We start from the raw sequence: 16,521 nt of genomic DNA, 5'->3' as shown, positions 1-16,521 counted from the left end.
CCAAGCGTGATATACCAGTCTGATATGTGAAAGTCGGATAGCCACAAACGTGTGCGGGAGCAAGGATAGAGCGGCTGGCTCCCATCAGCCGGAGCCCCCATCACGAGAAAACCCCACTCGGGCGAGTTCCGATTTAGCAAAGTGGCCGTCAGTGTCGGGGTTTCGAGGGGCACAGCTATTGTAAGCTATACCATCGGTTTGTTTCGTGACAAGGAGCTTGACATAGGTTGATGACAAGTTGGTCTGAACTTTGATCTGAGCTGATCTTGTCCTGCAGCTCACGTGTGTGGCGCTGTAGTCTTGTTAGTAGTGTAAGGATTCCTCCCGAATCGGGTCGACTCAGCCCCATTTGGGAAACCCCCCGACCTCACGTGACAGCTCCGAATGACATGACCGGCGCCGAAATGCAGCCAATTACTATTAAGTTACATGTTCCTACCATCCTGGGATAGATGAGAAAAGAAAGGGTTCTCGCTTCTCATCCGTGCTTCTGGAAATTGTCAATTCAGCCATCCATCTGCACGTGCTAGAAGTCGTATCTCAAGCCGGAATACCAGATCAACACTTCGAGTGCCTTTCACCATGGGCGCCAATATGTTCAAGTTTTTCAAGTCTGGGTTCTTCGACTTCGAATTCCTCAGAGTTCTTGGATCAACTCCTTTCCAAGGCGCTGAAATCGCAGAATGCCTCGATGCAAGAACGAAATTGAAGGATGATGATCCAGAGGCGTGGTACAGGACATGGGATGCTTGGGGCGATCAAGCATCAAAGCTGGGAGAAGAGGCACTTGCCACCGGGGACAGAGTTTCTGCGAGATGGGCTTTCTTCAGAGCATCGAACTATTACCGTTCCAGCGAATTCTTCTTGCACATCAACAACGAAGATCCTCGCCTCCTGCATTCGATCCAAAAGAGCGCATACGCTCACGACAGAGCATGCGCGCTTCTCGACTCCGAAGTTATCTCATTCAACATCCCATACGATAATGGTCTCGAGCTTCCAGCACGATTGTACATGCCAGCACCCGATGCTCGTGTGCCTGGACGCGTGCCTATAATCTTGCAAACTGGTGGACTGGACTCTACCGCTGAAGAGCTGTACTTCTACGGTGCTTCAGGAGCGACTCCTCGAGGATACGCAGTTTTGAGCTTCGACGGTCCAGGTCAGGGACTGTCCATCCGACGAGACAAGACTACTCTTCGCCCAGATTGGGAGTACGTGACGAGCCGAGTTCTTAACTACCTCTTCGATGTGTTCGAGCCAAAATACGAGCGATTGGGGCTTGACTTGGACCGTATTGCAGTGCTTGGAGCAAGTTTGGGAGGATACTTCGCTCTCCGTGCAGCTTGCGATCTTCGAATCAAGGCAGCCATCTCCTGCGATGGCTTTTACAACATGTTCGATATTGTCAGCAGCCGAATGCCACAATTCTTCATTAATGGATGGTTGAGCGGCTCGATCAGCGACGGCTGGTTCAACAGCGTCTGCCGATTCCTCGCCAAGTACAACTTCCAGCTCAAATGGGAATTTGCGCAGAACGAATGGTGCTACGGAGTCAAGAACCCGGCCGAGATGATGCGATTCATGCAGACCATGACTCTGAAATCTCAGACGGGAGCTGAGTACTTGGACAGAGTTCGATGCCCAGTCTTTGTAACTGGTGCCGAGCAAGCCATCTACTTCGAGCCTGAGATGAATGCACGGAAGATCATGACAAAGCTCGGCCACCTGGATGAGGCTGACAAGACGCTGTTCGTTGGTGACGGAGCCGCTCACGGCGGTCTGCAGGCCAAGATTGGATGCCTGAGCATCATGAACCAGAAGCAGTTCGAGTTCTTGGACCGACAATTCGGAATTGAGCGATCAGTGCCTTGCAAGCACATCTGATGGAATAATTGGGCGGCATGGTATCGCAGAGTGGAGTGAAAAGATGAGATGATGGAGTTGAGAGAAGATTGAAGGAACGCGCTGACAACGCGCCGAATGTTTTGGATGTTGCCGTCTATCGCTTATCTTAGTGCGGCTATTTTTGGATGCATATAATTACACTTATTCTACATGTAACGAGTCTCTTTTGGAGTTGGCAGATTGGTTAGGAGGTGTTCATAGTATAGTCAATATGAGATTTAAAAGTTAAAACGGTTCTTCAAAAATCTGAGATATTTTGCTGCTAAAAGTTGTGATTTGATGCTAAACTTTGAGAGGCAGCTGTTCCCCGGAATGCTGACAAAGGCTAATCGCGATTGAGCTCAAATGCTAAGATTGATTGATCATTCTGTCCTGTGTCCTAGAAACATGTCAAACTTTCTGTATCATCTGCTGTATGAACTTCGACGTTTGCAGGCTATGACGCATGTTGTTGGTGAATTCTTGTCCCTCTCTCAAGAACTTAGGAACTCATCCAAAATTATGTAATCAAGATGCACCTAGCACCGCGCCAGTCGCTACTTGCATCATCACTCCTCCTCACCAGCCACCCCCGAGTCTAAACCTGAACAAACGACCCGAGTCGGCCTGCCGCAGGTACAGCACATGGCGATCGAAGGAACAGGGGAAAACACCCGAAACCAGAGCCATGGAACAGTAACCATGCAAGGAAGGAAGATAGTTTCTATTTAGTCTCTTCGGGGTCAGGTGTGGCGCCATTTGCGGTGCTTGTTGCAACGCGCCGATGGACAGTGTGCCCGGCTTCTTTGTTCTAGCTTCGATCGTCAATGTTTCAGGATCTCAGAGTGGCTAAGCTGCATGTGAAAGAGCATCTCGAGCTTCTGATTGAGTGCTTTGTAAATGGGTTTGAGAAGGAAGAGCATGCTGCTGACATCACGTGGGATTTCTATTAATATTCGCTTGGAACGTACGATTTGTGCATATTTCATTCATACTGCTTGACTTGGGAAGTCCTGAATGACAAGATGTTCAATCATTTTAGCTCATGGCATTGTTGTTAGTAAAGAGCTACAATTGCTTGCGAAAAGTGAAGCTACATTCTTCACAACTCCTCCGAATCACAAAGCTCACGATGCTATAGAATTTTTTGATGGGAGTTCTAAAGAAGCTCACCATGTAGCTGAAGAGATCCTCAACGATTGATCCACATGTTTGCTACCTCTTGTCTGCGCTCGCACATTCTCTCCCTCTTCATCAACAACCCTCCTAGTCAGACGTTGTAAGATCTGGCAAGAAAAACTCCACTTGATATCTCTCACCTACGAATGGCGTTGAACCAGTCTTGAACGCCGTACACAAAATGGTAGAAGTTCCAGGTCGCATCGGAAGTGTCTGGTTCAACATCGGCAAATCAAGATCTCCCCCCGTGAAATACCCAAATGTCATGATCGATACAGTGCGACTTGGGTGGCTAGTAGTCAGGAATTCTAGGTCATATGAAAGGTTTGCACTCAGTCGAAAGGATTCGAAGCAGTCGCTCGCGATCCTGGGCGCGATACCTTGATATGGCCCGTCAGCCAATCGCTTTGCACGGCAGATCTCCGTCGCCTTCCGAAAATCATCTTTCATTGAGACTTCCAAAAACAATGCAGCACCAGACCAGGCGATAGCTAACGTATCGAGAAAGGTATTGAAGGCTTGCCAATGTAGGCTACTCGAGTTCATGACTGCATTTTGCTTCAACAGAGGTAGAACTATGGTGCCGCGCTTCTCTTGGGGGTCTGGGTGTGGCTGGATATCGGGGACATGAGGTGGATCGAGAGGACAAGCTTGTAAGAAGGTTTTGATGGCTTGGAGCACGATCGGCTCCGCTGCCGGCCGTTGACCTGCCGGCATCGCAAGATATTGGGAAAGATTCAGGGTCGCCATGAGTGGATCCGGAAGCACATATTTTGGGAAGCAAGGTGCTGCGATGGTTCTTATATCTCCAGTTCAAACAAATTTCATGGTCGCAAGTCTTTATCTTTTGGCACACCAAAAACACAATGCCCCAGACATGGGCTACAAGAACAAAGTTGGATTCTTTGTATTTGCATTAGCTTCCATTGTCTACCAGTCACCCTCAGCTGTTGATGCCCAAACTGACAAACACAGCAATTCCATGGATTTTGCAAGCATTGTGACCATGCTCATCCTCATCTGGTCTTCTAGCCACCAATTAGTACAGAAATCATGACCAAGTATAGTCCGTGACAACTGGGCCCGAACTATATCTTCAAAGACCCTCAGCCAACATAAAACAAATGTTAGAATGTCAAATTATATACTGACTGGTAGTTCTTCTTTAGCACGTATTTAATCTGAGGTTACCTACCGATTTACATAGAAGGTCAGTGAACGTGGAAGACATGAAGTTTATAAATTCTTACCTTTCTGCGACACCGATATCGAAGAAGACTCGAACAATATCCTATGGATCTTTTTCGGAAGGATTTCTGATCTAAACATAAGGATGAAGAATGTTATCAACCAGGAGCGGCAGCTTCATGAGCACGTGATGTCATGTAAGAGTCTCTCAGCAGCACTCATTAAAACCTAAATTCTTCGATAATTAACCTCGGTACATCTAGATCTAGACCAAACACTTGACCCTAGAGCTCACAACACATGAGCTTCTTGTGGTTCAAATGTCCATGTTGGTGTTGGACAGGGGGCACATATTCCCGCTAGCGTCAACACCGGCTATTAATAAAGCTTCTGACGGCAACTTTCCAACATCAATCGATCGATCTTGACGATTTCATTCTTATTCAATGAAAGAATAACTGTCTACGAGATGGTGTTCCCCGCTTCGTCGAATTACCGTCAGAATTGCAAGACGAAGTCGTGCGGAACTGCACCCCGAGCGATCAGCTGGCATTCGGTAAACCTCATATTCCCATCCTCATATACCTGCTGATACTAAAAAGCCCGTACGTCCAAGGACTGTCACCAGCAAACTATTCCGCTGCTTTATCACCAAGTTGACTGCAGTGTGCACAATCGGCCAGGTCTTTTTCCGGGTCGACACTGCAAACTGGTCTCCGCCGACAATCCACTCCTGGATGACAATGATTTGCGACTCGCATGTGAGCATAGACAGCAGCTGTTTCTTGCTGCACTCAATTCAAACGACACATATGGGCAGTACGTGGTGCGATTTTCCTGGACGCTTTTCTCACGCCTTGATTGTGATGACAACCAAGTCAGCGAGGAACCTACCTGGTCCGCGTTCAGCTACTTCCTAATGTGAAATTTCTGGACTTTGCTTCTCTTGCATTCAAACGGCAATGTCTTGCTCCGCCATCTCTGTTTCCTTGTGTCACGCACCTTCGCCTCTTGGGTCAAATGACTTTCGCGGTCGTGCGAGCTTTCACAGACTTCACCGATCCTGCTCAGCTCATTTCACTGGAATTCGATAATCTGCAGGACTTCGGACAATTGAATGAAAACGAAAAATTACCGGCACTCGCCGACTTAGCTAAAATCAGAGAATCGAAAGACAAGGAAGGGAATTCGATAGTACGTCATCCAGGGGTGATGAGGGGACACCTTCAACATCTTGAAGGGAAATGCTCGAACCTGCGTTCTTTATGTCTCCGCAGCGTTGGAAATGACCGTCAACTAGATTCTCGATGGTCACCTACCATAGACGCAGCACGCTACAAAGAGTGGGCAACATTTATCATCTCCGTCAGTCCCACGCTGGAAAACCTTGTCATTGAGCAAGGAGTAGAAGTTGACGATACAGATGTTCTGCATTGCCGGCCTCAGCCAGTACAAGTGGGCCGACCCATGGACTCAGGTTCCTTGAACACCTTTTGCCTGTTCTGCAACAAGGGAATTGGCCTTCTCTGAGGCGGTTGAGCATTCTAGGGCTTGGGTCTCGGCACCGAGGACTTGTGCGAGACGATTTGCCAGAAGATCGTGCCGTGGCTCCTTACGTGAAGAGAGAACTCTCAGCAGCTTTGGGGTCTCGTGGAGCCTCGTTGAACGTTCAGGAGACGGCCACGAAAGCCTTCTTCTATCGCGAGAATGGGCCTTACTATAAATCTTAACTTCGGAGTCACACATTGTTGCATACAGTATATTCGTGTACAGAATGATAATGATGAATTTGGATCAAGCAAAACGCTGCTATCGTCACAATCGACACTCTGCGGCGGCCTTGGACTCACTGCCCTTTCCACACAACATTCCCAAGAGAAAGTTATTGCACTTTTGGTCTACACTCGCTCAGTTACTACCTGTTGATTTTACCACGTTAGCGCGTCTGTTGGCATGGAAATATTTGCTCTTACCAGGCCAGCTATTCCAAGTGGTTTTGACAGGTTTCAGGGCATCTTGAGGCCAGACATCCGCATTGCAAGTGCTTGGCCCTTGGTTCTCGCCGGTGTAACGAATTCCAGCGCATTTGTCCAGAGAGTTGAAATAATTATAAATCTGAATGCTGTTTAGTCCCTGCCAGTTCCAAGTCCATATTCCATCACTTACTGCCATCCATGCATAGTTATCAGCGTTCAGCGCGCGGAATGTTTTTGTGTTCGGTGTTTGTGCTGAGCTTTGCTTATCAACATCGACAGCAAAGGTGATGACCTCGAACCATCCTCGTTTATCTTTTGGCTCATCATTCAGATTGGTGTTCAGTGTCCAAGGCAAGCTGTTAGATTGTTAGCTATTTATCGCAACGTCCATTCCTTGCAAACTCACTGCGTGAGCTCGTGCAGCAGACATCTTGCTGTTGAGTCCAACTTATCTAGACTGAAGCTGCTCTCTTCCGTTTGAAATTCCATTCTCCCAAGCTGATTTATGTCAAAGAAGGCAGGGCAAAAATGAAGCATCTGTGCGTTTTGAGGCAAGCCTGCAGCCTCCACCACTATACTAGCTGGGATAACCATTGCTGATTACAGCGTTAGTTGCTTTCCTGTGCGCAGCGTAAAGGCCAATCTCGAAGGTCAGGGGGACACTGTTAAAGCGACAATGACGAGAACTGTTGGTATTAATCCCAAAATTCCTTGAAAAAAGCCGACAAGAGCCGACAAGAGCCCGAGGGAGTGTGCTGTAGGGATTCATCTCCCTTCTGCCTTGGAGAATGCAACTACATGAGATACCACCGTTGGACTCGTTGGGGTTTCACTTATAGTTGGATGATGTATGTATGCTCGTCTATTTCCTTTCTTTCTATCATGGTTTTGGACCAAAAAAGACTACAGCCTCGCTTGATCTGGCATGTAACGTTATAATTCCAACCATTTCTTCAGACATATCAACCAAATTCACTTTCTTCACTTGAATCTCTCCTCGTTAAATCACAGTTTTTCATAGCAACTGTCTCATGATGAAGTCTTCAAAAGCGCTTTTATCGACTTCACTGTTCGCCGGTCTTTTCTGGCACATGAATTACTGCGACGGTTTCCAGGCCAGGGAAACATCACATCCAAGAGTAAGCAAAGTCCAATTCTCTCATAAAGGAGCAGTGAAGAATGTGTGCTGATTCTGCGGAACCCAGATCCAAGGCCGTACGTCTCCATCCGTAACACCTATCACAGTTGCTCCTCAGACTGTAAAGGCCAATGGATCGTTCTCCACTGTATATCTTTCGTACTCAGTCGTCACAGTCAGTCATGATCCGTTTAGCTGAAACAGATGCATACTCAAAAGGAATATAGCAAAATTCGGCTGCCACAGAAGTAATCGATGGGACAACTACTATTTTACCCCTGTGGTATTGTGATCCAAATCTCAGTGCTCCTGCCTGCGAAGATTGCCCATCAACCACCGCCTCGGCTGACTCTTCTTGTCCCACTGACTTCAACATGATACTACTCCTTCCGGCTGTCGCTGTTGTTGGAGCGTTCATCCCCCCTCCAGACGGTCTTCCAACAATTACGATTGGATCCGACGGGGTTGCTACGCCTGAAACGACACCGTCACCAACTGAAATCTCACCGAGTATGCTTCCGTCGGATACCTCTGAACCTCTGATAACTATAGTTCCGCCCTGCACAGTACCACCTATGAAAGCTTCCAATGTAGCTTTGTCCATCATTCCAACGCCTTCAGTCTGGATACCACCGACGGGGTCATATGCACCTGCTCCGACTGATGCACTTCCTGTCCTCCCGGTTACTGTCAATGAAGCAGCACCTACAGCATGGCTTGGATGTGGTGCGGGGGTGGCAAACCCATACAGCCCGGGAGGTTTTTATCAATTCAGCGACTCTTTCAGTCGAAACGACGGCCTCTACGCCATAGATGCCTTCTGCAACGAGCAAATAGCAGCTAACTTACTCATTAGTCCTTCAGGAGAGACAGTTTCCGGCATGCCCAAGCCTGCTATCTCAGCATTCTCAAAGACATACTTAACACCTGGTGGAAGTGGGAAAGTCATAGTGGTGATCGACAGCGATGTTGATAACAAGAATACTGCAGGACAAACCTGCCCCGATAAATGGACTTATTCTTTTGCGCAATATGCTCAATGCAGGCAGTACTTTGGACAAGTAGGTTCAACCTCCACAGTGAACATAATTCTCACGTGTTGCAGACAATCGACTACTGTGATACTGGCACAACACTTGCAAACTCCGATATCACTTGGTAAGCTTCTCTGATGCTTCAAATCATCGATTCTGAATGTCTGTAAAGAGTTATTCGTACTGATTGTAACCCAGGAAACATGGAGGGACATTCTTCTCGCATTGCATTTTCTTTTCGGTGCTGAAAGCCCCTGCAGGGCAAGACTAGGAGCTCTCATCTATCTATTTCTCGTAATAACAAACTGCAAAACTCTCACTTTCCCTGTAAGGTAATCAGTATCCTCAGTCACAAAACCGAGTTCCGCAAAAGTTTTCAACTGCGCATCACTTTTCCATTTCGTCCCCGTTTCCTCCCCAACGATCTTCCACATCTCAGCCCAGGATTCTAGATCTTGTTGCATTTCCCATTGCGTATCGTCCTCTTTTATCTTCTTGGCTCCTTCACTAGTTCCGATCTGAAGACCAACGACCAAAGTTCCAGATTTGGACAAAGCGTTCAATTGCTTAGCTGCCACTATTTGAGTTTTCCAATCCCATTGATGCAAAACATGCGTGACAGAGATGATGTCGATTTTCCCCACCAACGCACGCAACTCTTCATTCGGATTCAGGATATCTGTGTCAATAAAACGAGCCTCAAATTTCTTCTTGTCTTGGAAAAACTCATATCCCAAGTCCCAGTGGTTGACAATATCGACGCCATGAAGTCTATCGGAGGAGACACCATCAAAGACCAGTTTTTTGAGATCTTGGCTAAGGTAGCAACCCACGTCCAGAAATGAGTCTCCGCTTTGAAGTCGAGAAATGATCGTGGAGTAAGCGGGAGATTTTGAGATCGTGGGTTGGAGAAATGTTCCTAGACCGGTGCATGGGTATGGACGTATATCCCAGGCTTTGTCACGCTGGTTGGTGGTGTCAGTGAAGGTGTTTCCAATAGAAGTGTGAATTTGAGGTCTTGGAAGTTCCTTTCATTTCAAACACTTACCACTTCGTGTATATGTTGCAAAACATCGGCAGAAGGTATCTTACTGTACTCTTCCAGCAGACGGCGAATCCGAATTTCGAATTAGCAATACATTTTGGATCGAGTTCATTTTTCTTCACATCTGATGCTACTCTTTTTTCAAGGGATGAAATATACCAGGGAAAGTCTTTGCTCGGTGCTACTTCTTTCCAGGGATCTGAAGATGACATTCTGAAGGATGACAGAGCAGGATATAATAGAGTGAGAAGCTACGAGGAGTCAATGTATGTTGAGAGATGCTACATACTTTACGAGCATTCTCATGCCGGTTTGTTGGTTTCTATTTACCCAGTCGGCACATCTGTTCCAACAGCTGAACAGTGTCTCAACAATTGCCTGAAGGCTAAATCTATGACCAGTATACTTAACGACAAGGTAAACTGTTCGAATTTATGGAACTGATCATAAGGAGCATGCAGGTGGATCTGTTTATCATACACGTGACCATTCATCTGAATCTGTCTGTATAGCAGTATCACTGTCCTAGCTCCAGCAAAAGCTAATACATATACTAAAGAGCCTTCAAATCAAGACTTGAATAAGGAGAAGAGTCCAAAGTGAGAGAGTTGAGATCAGTCACATGATTCTTTGAGTGGAGCTCGATCCAATCGGGTTTCGCGCCGGACGCCAATAATTTCTTCAATCGCAACCTCCATTCACGTCCAGTCGACAACACCACTTTCCACTTAACAAAGACATACGGAGTATCTTCCAAAATCTTCAAAAATGGCCAACCTCTCAACTCTCCCCGACGAAATCCTCCTCCAAATCCTCACCTACCTAACCCCCGCACCCCTCACCCTCTCCTCAAAACCCCACGCCTACTGGCCCGCCTACCTCTCAAAACACCGCGAATCCACCCTCCCCCAAACCAAAGACATCGCTTCTCTCGCCCACACTTCTTCGCACCTATACTCGATCCTCTACGCCTCCCTCCATTCAACCCTGCATCTCAGTAACGCGTCCTCCCCCGCCAAACTTTGGGACAGCATAACCCTCAACGGACGTCTCGGCCTCTCCATCACCAGCGCCCACATCTCTTCCATCTCCCCCGAAAACTGCGTATTCATCTTCTTCTTGCCGAATATCCGATCCATCTACCTAAGCGGATGGTCAGACTGGGAGACTTTTGATCCAGAAGATGATTCGCTCAATGGAGATTCGCCGATCACGCATCTATATCTGAGTAACTGCGGCGCATTCGAGGCGCCGTTGAAACAGGTTCTTAGCTGGCCGAGGGAATTGAAGGAGCTTTGGTTTGAGGCGTCGCAAGGGGAGTGGGAGGGGCATCTAGAGGGCGAGGAAGCGGTGGGTTTTACGTGCTCTGCTATCTCGCGGGCATTGGAGCCGCTTGCGGCGAGTTTGGAGAAATTGGTGTTTACGAGGGTGGATCCGGGGCATGAGGGGTTGTTTATCACTGATGGGATTGATTTGCGGAAGTTTGAGAAGTTGAGGGAACTGAAGACTTTTGAGATGTTGTTGGTCGGGTATGATTCGCAGCATGGTATGTGGAAGAACTTACCGAGCGGGTTGGAGAGCTTGGAGGTCTGGTATGATGATCCGGGATATTCGGAATTTTTGACTGGGGGGTTGCCGGAGTGGTTGCTGGGGATTTTGAGGAGGAAGAAAGAGCGTTTTCCGAAGTTAGGGAGGGTAAGGGGTTGTGTCGCAAGAGTGGTGGGGTGAAGAACAGGATGAGGATATAGGTCTCAGTACAGATGGAAGCGAGATACGACTCCCTAAGGACTTGAGACGTGCGTTCAAGGATGCGAGAGTTAGTTATAGCGTGCATCTGAATGAGGAGAGATGGTTCAAGGAAGTTGTTGAAGGTGGTTCAACGTTCGATGAGGATTGGGATGAAAAGGAAATCGACAATCCCTACCATTCGGGCTAAGAGTACGGTAGCACATTGTATTGAAGGTTCATCCATTGTATCAATGCTCTAATCTCTTCTCACTGAAGATTAAGAGGTTTATGAGTGACTTCGAACTTCCTCGTAGAATCAATAGCCGCAGGCGCATGCTCTAATCTCTCACTAAACCTTGATAGGTTTATGAGTGACATTGAACCTCCCAGTAGAACCAACAGCCGCAGGCGCATTCTCAGCCGACGTCGAACTCGGCGCCAAGAAAGTCAAACTAGCAACATAGCATTGACACTGCCCATTCACGACCGTAGCCACAGGTTGCGTATTCTTGTAGGTAAATGAACCCGAGTATACTGGGCTGCAACTTGATCAGTTTTTGGCAAGAAAATAGATAGCGAGGACTGACTTGCTGCACCAAGCTGTGCTTGTGGTGTTTGCAGTCATGATGATACTCGTGAAGGTGAGAGGACCGAAGTTCCACGTTGCTGCTCCTTGAAGTTCGATTACGAAGAGGAACTATGAGGTCGTTAATGCCAAGCTTCAATGTGAGCTCGGACAGGGTTACCTGAGTAAGAATTGCAGCATTGTTTGCTGTTGCATGTATTTTAGCAAGGTATAACTCCAAAGATAGGTATACTCACGAAAGTTCTTGAAAGCAACGTTTATGGTAGCTGCTGAAGGTGACTCTCCTGCAGTTGTACCACTCGCACCTGGCTCGATGATCTGGGTTTCTGTCCAAGTTCCTGATGGCATGTGGAATTGGAAGTCCGTGGTTATGGAATCGCCGACAGTGACTTGGGAAAATATATCAGTGGCGTACAATAACATACATAGAGACAAATTACCAGGGTATGTTTGATATTCCACGTAATCACCTCTGTAGTGTTCTAATCAGTTCGTGTTCATAAACGTGATTGGAGAAAACTTTACGCGGCATCATCTGGCCCGTACCAAGTGGAGACATCCCATCTGAGGTTCTTCTGAGAAGGATACCAGTCGTCTACCACATTTTGATAGACGAAACTATCGTCTGTGGGTTGCATCCCCGGCCATAAGGCATGGTAAGATGAATCGCCTGAGGCCTCGACTGGAAATGGAGGTACAATCATGGTGCTTACAAACTTTCGAACAACGCGGTTAGTATTGGAAAAGACAGAAATTAAATAATAGAAGGGGAGATCAACTCTCGTGATTTGGGCTCCAGGTTGGAAGAAGATAGATTGGCTATAAGTGCTGCCTGCGAACAGGGCTAAAACGATAACAGAGAGAGCTAAAAGCATCCTCATGTTTGATTTGGGGATGAAGGGAAGGAATCAGAATATTTTTGACTTCAGCAAAGTCACGGTTCGTAGAGTCATGGGGGGAAGTATTGTAGTTTTATTGTCTATCTAAAAGGAAGCAAATCTAGCCCTGAGAATCTGCTAATGGGGCCATATGCCATCAACTAATGTATCACGTGTACGGCCGGTTGTCTACTGCCCATTTCTGTGGGAAATCTCGATTCACTTGAAAGATTCTCATGAAAAGTCATGCCATGTGAGCAGATCGCGTCCGTAGAAATTTCGATAAGGCGCAGCTTAGCAAGTTCTTTGAAGATGTTTGTCAGCCTATTCTCGCATTCATTTGGGCAAGTAGTACATGTGAGGAAGGAGCTAAGTGGGAATGTAAACGATATTATAGGTGCGTAGGAACGATCGTCAGCACTCAGTACATGAAGATGTTGTTTGGTGTGCCACTTGACTTCCAAAAGCGCTCTGTGAGCAACCACAACTCGACCAATGGATAGCAGAAAACATGTTGGAACTGCTGCATTAGTAGATTTTCGAAGAAAAGTTCGTAGAATTGTTGCATTCCGAACTCGCTCAGTGATTGGGGCAATGGACAGAGGATTGAGGATGCAACGAGATTGGACAGTAAGCGCACGGGTAAATGCTGGACATGAGGACGGTGCCTTACGGATGCATGCAGAACAGGAATGATGAGACGGAAAAGGAAGCTCCAGACTCGTCAACGTATATGCCGGAATATTGACATCCTGCAGGCAGGTCTTGGCTTGGGGTCCGAGAACTGTCATTTGGAACAGTTTTCGAGACCGCAGCCTAGAAGGATTGTCCAACACTTGTTTGTCGCCTAGACTCGAATTGAGAAGACAACTGACCTGAAAAGAATCTTCTGGGAGATGGTTTAACACCAGAGGAGTGTATGCTCTTGGTTGTCGCTGTGAAATATGAAGAACTTCGCAGCTCCAAATGAAGAAGCTGGGTAGATGTTGTGTGGCGAATGCCCGATTTAGCAGACGGTCACCTGCCATTCAGGCGGATAATCCTTTTAAGTATTGATTTGCAAATCACATAAGTTGCTCGTTTTCCATTAGAGCAAAGAGAAGTTCCGACTCAGCCATTTGCGTTCTCCAGTCAATGGCAATCTCTGCAATCGCAGTGCAAAATCCATAGAACACCCATCTGGTGCATTGCACGCACGAATAAGGTCCAATCTCAAAAGCCGAAGGAAATTACTTCTCAAATAGTTCTCCTCTTGAGCTGTAACATGGGTCCATCCTTGGTGCCGAGATACGCATCCTCAATAACGAAGTGACTCTTGCTTCTGCTGCCCCACCCAAGCTCTGATGAGCCAGCCCCAAGCAAATTGTCTGGTGCTGGAGGTGCTTTCACATCAACCATAAACAGAGTTCTGGCCGTGGCAAGAAGCAACTCCTTCATAGCAAGATTCTTTCCCGCGCAATTGCCAACTCCCGCTGAAAATGGATAGAAGGCACGCTGGGCTCGAGTGACATCTTCTGTGGTAACGCCTGAAGCTTCATCGGCGATCCAACGCTCAGGTCGGTATACCCACGGGTCCCCGTATACCTCATCATGGTGCATCAGTGACCAGCCACTCGTCCCGACATTCACTCCTTGAGGTATTTGTTGGCCGTCGATGACAAGACCACCAGAGAGGACCTCGCGAGGAAGCTCTGATGGAAGTGGAGGGCACATTCGTAATGCTTCATCGATACAAGCAGATAGATAACGGCACGATGAAAGCTTCGGGCCACTTTTTATCTCGTCCAAATTGCCGAACGTTTCTCGAATCTCCTTCGTAAGTCGCCGGTAAGCTCGCGGATTGCGTGTGATGTAGAAGAAGAAAGCACAAAGTACAACAGCTGAGGTGTCAGTCCCTGCAATGATCAAGAGGCTGGCTTCTGAGAATAATTCGATTGGCGTATATGCGGGACCGCCAGTCTTCGGATCCTTGGCTTGGAAAAGGTAGTGAAACATGTCTGTTCGCACTTCCGCCCCTTCTGCTCGTTCCTTCTGTAGCTTTTGTTCTTGCTTTGTCCGCTGCATAACACTGTCCATTACAAACTGGCCGTATTGCTTTGATGCCGCGGGTTTGATACGATTGAGAACAAAGTCTAAACCTCTAGGCTTGAGCCAGACCCAGAGTTGCAAGATTGGAGATTTCGTGAACTGTTTATGTTTAGTTACAGATTCTCTTCAGCGCGACTGCAATTCGGGAGTGAAACTAACGGGGTATACGCCTTTAAAGAACATCGTTGTGGTGTGTGGGATGCTTTTCAAGGGATTTTCTTGCTTCTCTTTACTCTCGAAGGACCTCCCAAAACACAGATCTCCAAGTATGTCGAAAAAGAGCCAGTTTATCAGAGGAGATATATCCTTGGGCTCTGTCCAAACTTCTGGCTCGTTGTCCTCCACAAGCAGCTCGACCCAACGATCTACATGACTAATGATGAAGGTCTCCGCAGAGCGCAAAGCAGTCTCGGAAAACACGGCATTCAAGACTCGTCGTTTGTGCGCGTGAATAACTCTATCGACAGTGTTGAGGGTGTTTCTTGAGTGTTTGTTTCTAGGGAAGACCTCGTAGAATTTTCCTTTCTTGACGTTTGCTTTGGTGCCATATATGCTTTGGTATCCCGTTGGTGAATTCACCATGATCCCGTTTGGTTGAAAGCGAAAGACATCACCTCGTGCAATGTCAATAACTTTTCTGGGCGACATATAGTTCAATCTAGATATACATACCGTAGATTTGATGGCATTGCCAAATCCAGACATGCCGGTGTCCGGTGAGCGCATGGTAGAACGACGGAATGCCAGACACTTTGGCGAAGAAAGGGCCTGGATACTTTGCGAGAGGGCTGAAATAGACATTGTAGATGGCCGATCCAACGAACTATGGGAGACAGGTCAGTAAAGCCACAGCAGAATGGTGAGGAAATTGCCTACGTAGGTGATGATAGCGGAGAAACCAACGAGCAGCCAGTGGCATGCGATCTGGCGTACAAGGCCTTGAATATCCATCGACTCAGGTGCGACCTTTCGAATGTCACGAAAATTGTTGTTCTGTCAGGAGGAGATGACTGCAAAGTTTGAAAGTTATTTTCAGTCAAATAATGGTCAAGGAAGAGAAGTAGTCGTACGGCACAGTTATCATTGAACTCGAGCGTTTGCTTTCCAACAATGAAGTCAAGCAGGTGATGTCCAACGACCATATTGGGTGGATATTACAAAGTCCATTTAGCGGAGGACTATGATTCAAGGGGATGGCGACCCTGTTGTTGGAGGCTTGTTGTATGTCATAGATTTACGGAGTGAATGTGTCGGCGAGTTGAGGCCGAAACCCATGCCGACCCTGGCGCTATCACCCCTCCTCGTGGACGTGAAGGCAACCATTGAGGAGATTGCGGTGATGCCATTACTTGTAATCTAAAGATAGGAAATTGTTGCAATGAGGCGTGAAATATAAAAGAAAAGTTTGTCTTCCATGGAGGGATGTGCGGATAGGTATCTCTCAGAACGAGCCTTCAAAGTTAGTGAATACTCGCTAAACCTTCGGGGGACGAGCTACAGTACCGATTTGGGTTGGTCTCTAGACTTCCCGAGCCGTCCTCTTTTCGTCGCGTCCCTTGTCAACGCAATCAACAACAATACACCTCCAGCAATGCCTCCACTACGACACGATTCCATAACCAAAGGGTCCCTCAAAAGAAAGTGCAGAGAGTACAAATCTGCGACCACGCAGAGAACAAAGCTCAGACTCAATGAGGATGTACACACAGCAGACGGTAAAGATGGGCAACCTTCGAGTCGACCTGCACTGTTACCTGCCCACGAAGCGTGTTTGAGCTGCAAAGAGACTGGCAC

The 16,521-nt window shown here is 47.3% G+C and overlaps 10 protein-coding genes across 10 annotated transcripts; 4 read left to right on the top strand and 6 right to left on the bottom strand.

Annotated features, from left to right (window-relative positions):
- Positions 1–442: 442 nt before the first annotated feature.
- Positions 443–2,099, top strand: LY89DRAFT_688213 (alpha/beta hydrolase). Its single transcript, XM_018215661.1, has one exon. The coding sequence runs from the start codon at positions 583–585 to the stop codon at positions 1,885–1,887; it is 1,305 nt and encodes a 434-aa protein (XP_018066904.1). The 5' UTR covers positions 443–582; the 3' UTR covers positions 1,888–2,099.
- A 1,054-nt stretch (positions 2,100–3,153) lies between these two features.
- Positions 3,154–3,783, bottom strand: LY89DRAFT_738324 (uncharacterized protein; the record flags this gene model as incomplete). Its single annotated transcript, XM_018220362.1, has 1 exon — positions 3,154–3,783. The coding sequence occupies one exon, from the start codon at positions 3,781–3,783 to the stop codon at positions 3,154–3,156; it is 630 nt and encodes a 209-aa protein (XP_018066903.1).
- Positions 3,784–3,814: 31 nt separating this feature from the next.
- Positions 3,815–5,784, top strand: LY89DRAFT_738323 (uncharacterized protein; the record flags this gene model as incomplete). The annotated part of the gene is made up of 4 exons (XM_018220361.1): positions 3,815–4,108; positions 4,708–4,810; positions 4,857–5,073; positions 5,133–5,784. The coding sequence occupies 4 exons, from the start codon at positions 3,815–3,817 to the stop codon at positions 5,782–5,784; spliced, it is 1,266 nt and encodes a 421-aa protein (XP_018066902.1).
- A 378-nt stretch (positions 5,785–6,162) lies between these two features.
- LY89DRAFT_738322 (uncharacterized protein) lies at positions 6,163–6,824 on the bottom strand (the record flags this gene model as incomplete). Its single annotated transcript, XM_018220360.1, has 4 exons — positions 6,163–6,173; positions 6,228–6,369; positions 6,421–6,586; positions 6,637–6,824. The coding sequence occupies 4 exons, from the start codon at positions 6,822–6,824 to the stop codon at positions 6,163–6,165; spliced, it is 507 nt and encodes a 168-aa protein (XP_018066901.1).
- A 440-nt stretch (positions 6,825–7,264) lies between these two features.
- Positions 7,265–8,530, top strand: LY89DRAFT_738321 (uncharacterized protein; the record flags this gene model as incomplete). The annotated part of the gene is made up of 4 exons (XM_018220359.1): positions 7,265–7,369; positions 7,436–7,543; positions 7,596–8,429; positions 8,474–8,530. 4 exons carry the CDS (start codon positions 7,265–7,267, stop codon positions 8,528–8,530), a joined length of 1,104 nt encoding a protein of 367 aa, XP_018066900.1.
- A 153-nt stretch (positions 8,531–8,683) lies between these two features.
- LY89DRAFT_757061 (uncharacterized protein) lies at positions 8,684–9,659 on the bottom strand (the record flags this gene model as incomplete). The annotated part of the gene is made up of 3 exons (XM_018221400.1): positions 8,684–9,367; positions 9,451–9,493; positions 9,607–9,659. 3 exons carry the CDS (start codon positions 9,657–9,659, stop codon positions 8,684–8,686), a joined length of 780 nt encoding a protein of 259 aa, XP_018066899.1.
- Positions 9,660–10,148: 489 nt separating this feature from the next.
- On the top strand, positions 10,149–11,446 carry LY89DRAFT_688211 (uncharacterized protein). The gene has a single exon (XM_018215660.1). It carries the CDS (start codon positions 10,216–10,218, stop codon positions 11,173–11,175), a length of 960 nt encoding a protein of 319 aa, XP_018066898.1. The 5' UTR covers positions 10,149–10,215; the 3' UTR covers positions 11,176–11,446.
- A 78-nt stretch (positions 11,447–11,524) lies between these two features.
- On the bottom strand, positions 11,525–12,465 carry LY89DRAFT_738318 (uncharacterized protein; the record flags this gene model as incomplete). Its single annotated transcript, XM_018220358.1, has 6 exons — positions 11,525–11,714; positions 11,763–11,872; positions 11,922–11,947; positions 11,998–12,150; positions 12,202–12,233; positions 12,287–12,465. 6 exons carry the CDS (start codon positions 12,463–12,465, stop codon positions 11,525–11,527), a joined length of 690 nt encoding a protein of 229 aa, XP_018066897.1.
- Positions 12,466–12,715: 250 nt separating this feature from the next.
- LY89DRAFT_209780 (uncharacterized protein) lies at positions 12,716–13,771 on the bottom strand. The gene has a single exon (XM_018205859.1). The coding sequence runs from the start codon at positions 13,665–13,667 to the stop codon at positions 12,801–12,803; it is 867 nt and encodes a 288-aa protein (XP_018066896.1). The 5' UTR covers positions 13,668–13,771; the 3' UTR covers positions 12,716–12,800.
- LY89DRAFT_209769 (benzoate 4-monooxygenase cytochrome P450) lies at positions 13,772–15,905 on the bottom strand. Its single transcript, XM_018205858.1, has 5 exons — positions 15,798–15,905; positions 15,604–15,737; positions 15,400–15,550; positions 14,887–15,341; positions 13,772–14,826 (listed from the first exon to the last, which is right to left on the bottom strand). Exons 2-5 carry the CDS (start codon positions 15,676–15,678, stop codon positions 13,876–13,878), a joined length of 1,632 nt encoding a protein of 543 aa, XP_018066895.1. The 5' UTR covers positions 15,679–15,737; positions 15,798–15,905; the 3' UTR covers positions 13,772–13,875.
- Positions 15,906–16,521: the final 616 nt, after the last annotated feature.

This window comes from Mollisia scopiformis (genome assembly GCF_001500285.1).
Source record: "Mollisia scopiformis unplaced genomic scaffold LY89scaffold_21, whole genome shotgun sequence".
In the NCBI taxonomy this organism is placed as follows: Eukaryota; Fungi; Ascomycota; class Leotiomycetes; order Helotiales; family Mollisiaceae; genus Mollisia; species Mollisia scopiformis.
This window is presented reverse-complemented; position numbering and strand designations above follow the sequence as displayed.

Coding starts and splice junctions, on each gene's coding strand:
- LY89DRAFT_688213 (XM_018215661.1), top strand. CDS start 583: ATGGGCGCCAATATGTTCAAGTTTTTCAAGTCTGGGTTCTTCGACTTC.
- LY89DRAFT_688211 (XM_018215660.1), top strand. CDS start 10,216: ATGGCCAACCTCTCAACTCTCCCCGACGAAATCCTCCTCCAAATCCTC.
- LY89DRAFT_209780 (XM_018205859.1), bottom strand. CDS start 13,667: ATGGCAGGTGACCGTCTGCTAAATCGGGCATTCGCCACACAACATCTA.
- LY89DRAFT_209769 (XM_018205858.1), bottom strand. CDS start 15,678: ATGGATATTCAAGGCCTTGTACGCCAGATCGCATGCCACTGGCTGCTC. Junction 15,551..15,603: donor TCTCCGCTATCATCACCTAC/GTAGGCAATTTC, acceptor TGTCTCCCATAG/TTCGTTGGATCGGCCATCTA. Junction 15,342..15,399: donor GCAATGCCATCAAATCTACG/GTATGTATATCT, acceptor ACATTGCACGAG/GTGATGTCTTTCGCTTTCAA.